Source organism: Pavona decussata, unplaced genomic scaffold (assembly GCF_977016875.1).
Source record: "Pavona decussata unplaced genomic scaffold, jaPavDecu1.1 SCAFFOLD_88, whole genome shotgun sequence".
Classification (NCBI taxonomy): Eukaryota; Metazoa; Cnidaria; class Anthozoa; order Scleractinia; family Agariciidae; genus Pavona; species Pavona decussata.
The window spans coordinates 595,001-603,377 of record NW_028145505.1 but is presented as its reverse complement, the minus strand read 5'-3'; the positions used below and the strand labels follow the sequence as shown (position 1 = coordinate 603,377).

At 39.5% G+C, this 8,377-nt stretch overlaps 2 protein-coding genes across 3 annotated transcripts in view; both read left to right on the top strand.

Moving 5' to 3' along the window:
- Window positions 1-695: 695 nt before the first annotated feature.
- On the top strand, window positions 696-2,631 carry LOC146474573 (uncharacterized). The gene is made up of 3 exons (XM_085116928.1): window positions 696-894; window positions 1,733-2,008; window positions 2,567-2,631. The coding sequence occupies exons 1-3, from the start codon at window positions 744-746 to the stop codon at window positions 2,629-2,631; spliced, it is 492 nt and encodes a 163-aa protein (XP_084973054.1). The 5' UTR covers window positions 696-743.
- A 3,603-nt stretch (window positions 2,632-6,234) lies between these two features.
- The window catches only part of LOC146474572 (uncharacterized), a 12,616-nt gene continuing 10,473 nt past the window's right edge, over window positions 6,235-8,377 (top strand). The window contains exon 1 of one of the 2 annotated variants that reach the window (XM_085116918.1): window positions 6,235-6,451. The gene's annotated coding sequence lies outside the window, so the exon portion shown is untranslated. The remainder of the gene's footprint in view (window positions 6,452-8,377) is intronic. The other variant, XM_085116920.1, reaches the window with a different exon arrangement.

Here is an 8,377-nt window from a genome sequence, read left to right as displayed (position 1 = left end):
TTATTGCGTTTGAGGTTAGGGGAACGCATACTATTCGCGTCCTTTCTTTCTGAATGCTGTGCATTTTCAGGGTTTGGACACCATCTTGGACATGCTGACCACTCGTCTCGATTTCATGCCAGGGTCTTGAGCCCATGTAGTAGCCAACTACAACTGTCCAGCGTTTGCAGGCTCAAAATTGAGTGGTGAAATAGTATTTCACTAGAGATCAAACGCATTCTACTATTTCATGATCATTACTAGGGGGTAAAGTCGCACAAGAGCCTAAGTGGCCCATACGGCCGGAGCTTAGCCCGGTTTCTGTAGCATGAAGCAACTAGGAGTATTGCTACTCCCCCCTGGATGGGATGCTAGTCCATCGCAGGGTTACCCCCAGCAGTATGTCGCCGGTACCCATTTATACACCTGGGTGAAGAGAGACAATGTGGAGCAAAGTTTCTTGTCTAAGGAAACAACACAGCAATGAAGAGACCAACCTGGCCTCGAACCAACGACCCTCAGATCCTCCGACCGTCCGATCGAAAGTCCGACGCGCTAACCACTACACCACCGCGCCTCCACTACTACATTACTAGTTACTTATTATTAATTGCTTATCTGCAATACAGCTTTAACAAAAACATGTATTTGCCGCATCAGTGCAAAGACTTTCTTGTCCATTTTGCTTTGGATACGGGGCGAGCCTAGCCGATGGTCAATACAAATGTGACGCACATGCAACAACTAGGCAGTGTCCCCTGCAAATGGTAGAGCCAGTCTGTGCAACCTACAGTGAAAATGGGGTTTTCAGACGTCTGTGTCTCTCCAAAGAGGAATACAACATAAATGCAAAACTATGTGAGAATGGTGTATGTGTCATTGGCATGTGCGAAGATTCTGGATGCAAAGCTACAGGTATGACCACAATCGCTTTTATAACATAGCTAGTAAATTCAAATTCAATTTGACAAGCGAGCTTCATATTCCCATTGTGCTCGCTGATGACGTCAGCAAACAAAGGCCTCGAGAAAGCAGTTTTCTCCGTGACTAACCTCGGTATTCTGCATTCAAACACGGCGAAAAACTTTAGACGAGACGAGACGAGAACTGAGACGAGATCGTTGAAGCGTAGCGAAATGTTTTTTTGAAGGAAAATAAAAGACGTATTGAATCGTAGAAGAGGAGATTTCTCTTCACACAACATTCAAAGTACCGCGTTGAAAATGCTATTAAGCAATTGGTTCATGCATCAGCTATGCATTCATCTAAATATGAAGCACCTGGGAAGTTTGGAGCGCACACAAGAAGGGGGAGAGAAAGAGAGAGAGAGAGAGAGAGAGAGAGAGAGAGAGAGAGAGAGAGAGAGAGAGAGAGAGAGAGAGAGAGAGAGAGAGAGAGAGAGAGAGAGAGAGAGAGAGAGAGAGAGAGAGAGAGAGAGAGAGAGAGAGAGAGAGAGAGAGCACTCAACTACTCCCCAAACTTTTCGCGTGCTTCATATTTCGATGATGCTTGAATCAACTGTTAGTTCTTCCCTAACATCATTACACAGGCATAGCTTGTCTCAGTAAAATAAGTCGGAATAAGTAATGGCAATCTACAGGTTTTTTGGGCTATTTAGCCTGGGCTTTTCTATGCCCTCACTCTTCCCCCCGCCCCTTTACCTTGCTTGACATGACTTCACATGACAATCAACTCCTAAATAAAATAAATAAATAAATATGTAGACTGTACGACGTATTTCCTTCCCTTGCAGTGCCGATGCCATTTTCATGCCCAGTTTGTGTGGGCGATGGAGAAAACGCAGAGAGTGACTGTGAAAGCAGCATGCGCACGGAGGAGTGCAACAACTACTTGGAACAGCCCATCAAAGACCCAGTGTGTGTTGCTTTCAAGATGAATGACGGCAGCTACTTTGAGCGTTTTTGTTATAACAATGACAACCATTTAAAATCGGAATGTGAAGAAGCTGGCGATTGTACTGTTGTAATGTGCAAGGAATCGGATTGCAAAGCAGAATTCCCTGGTTCAGGTATTACGACTTTTTTTAGATGGAGCGATTTGTCGAAAGTAACTCGCATATGCTCTAGTTAATTTCCTTTCAATATGCTGTGAGATTTGAAATAAATCTCACCACTCCACTTTCTCAGTCAGTGAGAGACAGAACCAAACCCAATCGTACATTCTTTATACGTTTTTGCTACGAAAATTTCCTTCCTTTGGATGTTTTGTTTTGAGATTTGTCAAGGCGATTTAATTTGCATATTATTATTATCATTATTATTATTATTATTGGCAAGGAAACATGGCTGTGACGTCATGGTCAGGTCTCACCTGATCGATGTTTGATCAACGTTGTTTCGTAGTTTAGCCACCCCATGTTTTGTGCAACAAACACGACGTAGCCCTATTATAGTAAATTTGGTAGTCTCCCGAGACCAAACTAGACTTCCGTCATAGTCGCATTGCCATTAATCAGTTTTGCATAATGCCGCCAGTTACTATATTCAATATTGTTGTACGCGATCCCGTATCGAAACGATCACTATGACGATGTGTTACCTATTAATTCTTATAACTCCATAATTAGAATCTCTTCACTTATCTGCGAAGGGTCATAACACTTCATACAGGAAACTCCAGTATCATGTGTAGGATCTCATCCTTTCAAACTGGGTCGCGTCAATGCCATGGAAGACATTTTCTGAGAATTGAATGTCTTTTTTCTGTAAGCTGGAACGGAGGAGGTACATCAGACTTGCAGAAAGCGGAGCTGAAGAAAGACTCTTTTTTCAAAACGATTGAAAAATCATTGTCTATACCTGGCTTTCAAATACGAGGCAGGCAGACCTTTTTCACTCGGCGGCCGTGTTGAGTCTCAGGAAATTAAAAGGCTTTGTTTTCGCACGGCTAACTTCGGCCAGACGCGAATTCAATGCGAGGCTTGCAGTGAAAAAGCCAAGCTGTTTATTCTCCTGAGACTCAATATGGCTTCACAGCATCAGAAAGCATTTGGTTCAGAAGCTGGTGGATAATGATGTACCTCCAAACGAAATCATTCAAATAACTGGACATAAAAACGTCAACTCGTTGAAAAACTATTCAACTTTATCCGATAAGAAACAACAACAAATTTCTGCTAGCAGTGTTGTCTAACACTGCTAGCACCTCAAAAACCTTGTCAACTGTCTCGATAGAAAAGAAGACTGAGTCGGCTCGGTTTTTACCCGATTCATCTACAGGAGGTTTATTTCAAAACTGCAAAATTTGGACGGTAAACGTTCAAGTTTATTCCGGTCGTGCTGAACAGCCTTCACGGATTCGTGTTATTATTGGTTTTAATCTCGTTTCTTATTGGTTGAGGAACATGAGTGAGTCTTGTGAACTAATCAATGATCTCTGGAAAGCCAAACTAATGCAAACGGGTATTTTCAACGCTCATTTGCAAACCACTGATTAGACTTAACCATGCAATGTACTCAACGAGGATGCGTTGGACGCCTCTCGTATTCATGGTTAGCAAGAACTAGTTTACTGGTATGACATTGAGGCTAAAATTGTTTTCAAAATATTAAGGTTAAATCAATTTACAATGCTCTTATTTTTCTCATTACAGAATAAAGGAAACATGTGTCCAACAGTTTGAACCCAAACGCCTGTGACGAGAAAAGTTTTCAAAGCCGAAACGTGGATTGTGTGTGAAAAGTAGCAATTTTGATATTCTTTGGTGTCTGCGAAAATGTTACCTTTTTGTGCTGACAAATAAAAGCTATGTAAAACCCTAAATGTCTTTCCTTTGAAATTCGTTTTCCTGTGCACCTGTCGTCCTTTATGGGTTAAGATATGGAAAGCCATAATCCAGTGTAGCCATGAACAACATGGTGTATGGCTGTCACGGGCAGACCGAGCGAATTTACCTTAGGACGGCTTAGAAAAACTAATAACATTGTACGGGACGCAAGGGCCGACGTGCTGAAATCATAGGGAACTAAAACAAACGCCAATGGTAAATAAGGAGGCTCGCAGTAGTTTTTCTGGGCTTAAGGTGGAAATTTTGAAATAACAATCTCGCATGCAAGATAAACTTCGATCTCCTTATAGTACATCATCGTGTCAACATATGATCAATGTTAATTTTGCTCATCTGTTTCCAAGCAACAACTATTAACATAGCAATGGTAGAGAATTGCCTCTCATTTTAAACATTGTTGATTATCTAGAAATCTAGACAGGCACTTAATGGGGTTAAATGGTCGGAACAGACAGAGAAGTTCTCGGGCTTCGGTAATTTATCCTCGCGCACAGTTTTCTTAGTCCTTCATCGTCAGGTAGCTTGTAGAACCCCCCCCCCCCCCCCCCTCCTTTGGTGTTTTTATAGATGTTGTTACAGCCTACAGCGAGACAATAAACCATATCTTGCCTTCCTTAGAGAAATCATTATTCGCCAATGCCAGTTTCCACAAAGGTCATACAGCTTACAAAACATATTTTGTCTAATGCTACATCATAGCCTCGCTATCGTTTTCGACTTCCAAGATAGCGGCCGTCCGCTCTCGAACGCGGTAATTTTGCGAGTTTGCAAAGACATCAAGAAGAAATTCAGAAAGGCACTTAACCAAAGCGATACCAGTTTTTAAGTCCTGGGAACATGGACTTTCATTTAAGGTGAAATTTTTCTAGACCCTTGTTTCCCTTTAAATGTCTACGTTCCCGCAGTACCCCAAACTTTTAAAAGAGTCTGCATAAATGTTATCAAATCAGGTCATTACCTGTATTATTAGTTAAAATGTGTTGTTAAATAGGCGTCAATACTTAATTATTATGCTGTAATTTCATTTATGCAAGGAGTCTCGTTATTGGAACTAATCGTTCTGCAAGCTCTCTCCAGTCAGTTTTTTTTTTCTTTTCTTCTCCTCTCGCAAAAATTATAAATAAAAGTAAATAAAAACAAATATATAAAATAAAACCCGATAAGCATAGCCGAATCTTTGTGCTGTCGAAGAGTAAATTATTTTAAAGAATCGGTGGCTAGGGCCTCTTCAAACCTCAAAACGTGTTGAGTAGGTATGAAAGGACCGAACTCCTAATACATTTACTCCATGTTGTTTGCATGTATAATAAGGTTGTCGGTAAATTCTTTACGAGAGTATTGTTAAAACGTATCCACAAGTAGACACTTTTCTAAGGTTTGTGATAATAATTAAAAGAAACCAAGCATAGTTCTTTGTGGCGTCGAGGTGTAAACTCTTTTAAGGAATCGGTTGTGATAGCTTTGGCATCGTTCAAAATGTAGTGGGTAGGTGGCACTCACTAGGGCCTTGTTTCCCATTATCAAAGGAAGGACCGGACTTGTAATAAATTTACTCCATATTGTGAGCATAGTTTGACATGATGGAGTAATTTGCAGTACTTATTGATAGCAAGTCGCAGCAAACAAACTAACAACATTATTTTAAAGGCTTGTTTCTATAAAATGAATTGTCAAGAAATTGGTGCCTGGTTTCAAGAGGTTAAATTATTAGCACAAAAGTGATATCCGTGGGACACACAACATAACTACAAAACATCTTCGTTCGTGCCAATTTTATTTAGCTTTAATTGTCACATCCACACCGCTATCATCAATAAAACTCGTTGCCTTACAAGTAATGTGTTGGGACCGCTTAACAGGCTGGACTAAACTGTTTTAACGAGAAATTTTTTTTTTATTGAAGATGTGCCGAGAAATATAATATTCTTTGCTGAAAAGGCCATTAACATTTGCGCAGAAAATCATCCAACCAGTTTGGATTTAGAAGAAGTTATCATAGACTATCAAAACCTAGAGTCATGAGAAAGATGCTCATTTTTCGAAATAATACCGGTATGTTAGAAATACGTCAACATTGCGACAGGCGATCGGTTATCATGTTCTGATAAAAACCAACGACGTCTGGGATATATTTATGAGTAAGAACGAGACGTTGAATAAGAAATAAAAACCATCTTGCATAACCTAATTTCATTTTACTAAATTCAACAAATTGGTAAGAATTCAAAGACGTATCTCTGTGTTGAAAACGACAGCAGAGAAAACATGCTCTAGGTAAACAGCCCTTGTTTAAGGGAATGAAAAATACTGCGCATCGTAATTTCGCTAACATTTCATTAAAAGTAAAATTAAAATTTCTACAGAAATGATCCACTTTATTTAATTTAACAAGACAAATGTATTTTAAATGCCCGTTTCGTATTCCAGTTAATATTGGGATATTTCATAAAAGCCTGTTTTGTTTGTGCAAGCGAGAGGGGGGTTATTGTTCATGACAATTACACGGAACGGATGATACGTAATAAGCATAACTTGAGTGATTGATACTGACTTTGTCCACTGCGGACGTTAAATATATTCCATGTGCTGATCAGCAACAGTGTAGTCACTTCGGACTAGGGTACGGACTTCACTGTGTTTAAGAGTTAGCTGTGTTGATCTAAGGTGAGTGCTGAGCATTTCCCAAAGTTGAGACCAGTTTAAATGGTTTCAACCTTTCCTTAAACATTTCTTGAACCAAATGTCGGAGACATTTTAACATTGTTGAATATGTAGAAAATGTTGAAGGCTTGTTGAAAGCAAGTTGAATAACATTTCAAATTGGTTAAAGCTTTCACTACAAATCTATTCAACATTTCGTTTGTTCTCAAAAATAATGACTGGCGTTGAACGCGTTTGACCACTCCTTTCAGGTTTCCCCTCTAACATTATACCAACAACCATTGAACCGTTGTTAAAGGAATATTGCTCAAATGTTGAAACCGTTTAAAGGAGCCTTTAACCTTACTAATTATGAGAGCATAACCTACTTTTATGAGAGTAGAGAAACGGCTTAAGTAGAGTGACGAATGCACGCTCTTTCAAGAACCAGAGATCTCGGCTAATTTGGGTCGAATTTGACGGATCATGTAGCCTTGATTTCTGAGGAACTCGGTTGGTCGCTTTTTGGAAAGAGGACACGAGGTGTGGATCATTTTGTATTTTCAAGACGATCAAGGAATTGTCTACGTCCTGAAATAGTTATCTCATAGAGAGTATAGACATCTCGTACTCTCGTTGTCTCGCAAAATATAGAAATGTGCTCTATTTGTTGTCAAACTGATCGCACGTTATTGGGAAATACACCCATTTCTACTTCGCCACATGTGGTTGGAAAAGTAAACAAATGGCACAAAATCCAAAAGAAAACTTTGGGCCCCAACGGATAAGTCTTGACGCAGTAATTTTGGAGACGTCTACTGCATTGGAAACGGGGCTCAGGTACTTGGTTTGCACGGGCGAATACCGCAGGCTTCTAACGACAAAACTGCTTCGGGCAGCTCAATTTATAATTACATGTGTTTAATTAAGCTCCGTTCTTATGAAAACGTTTTTAAAACATTTCCTATAACAAATAAAACCCAGTAAGAAACAACTATACCTGTAAGCATAGTTCTTTGTGTCGTCCATGAGTAAATTGTCCTAAAGAATCGGTTGTAGGAGCTTCTTCATCGCTCAAACTGTGTTGAGTAAGTAAGAAAAGATCGAACTCCTAATACATTTACTCCATGTTGTTTGCATGTACACCAAGGAAGTCCCTAAATATTTACAAGTATCTTGTTAAAATATGTCCATAAGGAGACGTTTTCAAAAGGTTTGTGCTAATAATTAAAAGAAACCAGGCTTAGCGCTTTGTTTCGTCGAGGTGTAAACTCTTTTAACGAATCGGTGGTGATTGCTTTGGCATCATCAAAATGTAGCTAGCGCGTAGGTGGCTCTCCTTAGGTCCTCGTTTCCCATTATCAAGGGTAGGACCGGACTTGCACTAATTTTACTACATATTGTGAGCATAGTTTGACAGGATGGAGTAATTTGCAATACTTATTAACATCAACAGGCACCAACAAAGTAACAACATTATTTTAAAGGCTTGTGTCTTCAAAAGGAATTGTCAAGAAATTGGTGCCTGGTTTCAAAAAGTTACATTCGTAGCAAAATAGCGATATCCGTGAGACACACAACATTACTAAAAAACATTTTCTTTCGTGTCAATTTAAAAAAAAAAACTTTAATTGTCATATTCACACCGCTGTCATCACTAAAACTCGTGGCCTTACAAGTATTGTGTTGGGACCGCTTAACATGCTCGACTAAACTGATTTAACGACAAATTTTGGATTTAGGAGTTGTCGAGAAATATAATTTTCTTTGCTGAAAAGGCCACATCATTTGCCCAGAAATCATCCAACCAGTTAGAAATTAGGATAAGTTATCATAGATTTTCACTAGCTAGAGTCACGAGAGAGAAGCACATTTTTCGAAATATCACCGGTATCTTAGAAATACGTCAACATTGCAAATGGCGATCTTTTATCATCCCTTGCATCAGTA

Excerpts from the sequence above, each read along its gene's own strand:
- LOC146474573 (XM_085116928.1), top strand. The coding sequence starts at position 744 with ATGGTAGAGCCAGTCTGTGCAACCTACAGTGAAAATGGGGTTTTCAGA. Across the intron at positions 895-1,732 it reads TTCTGGATGCAAAGCTACAG|TGCCGATGCCATTTTCATGC; the intron begins GTATGACCACAA and ends CTTCCCTTGCAG. Across the intron at positions 2,009-2,566 it reads AGCAGAATTCCCTGGTTCAG|AATCTCTTCACTTATCTGCG; the intron begins GTATTACGACTT and ends CTCCATAATTAG.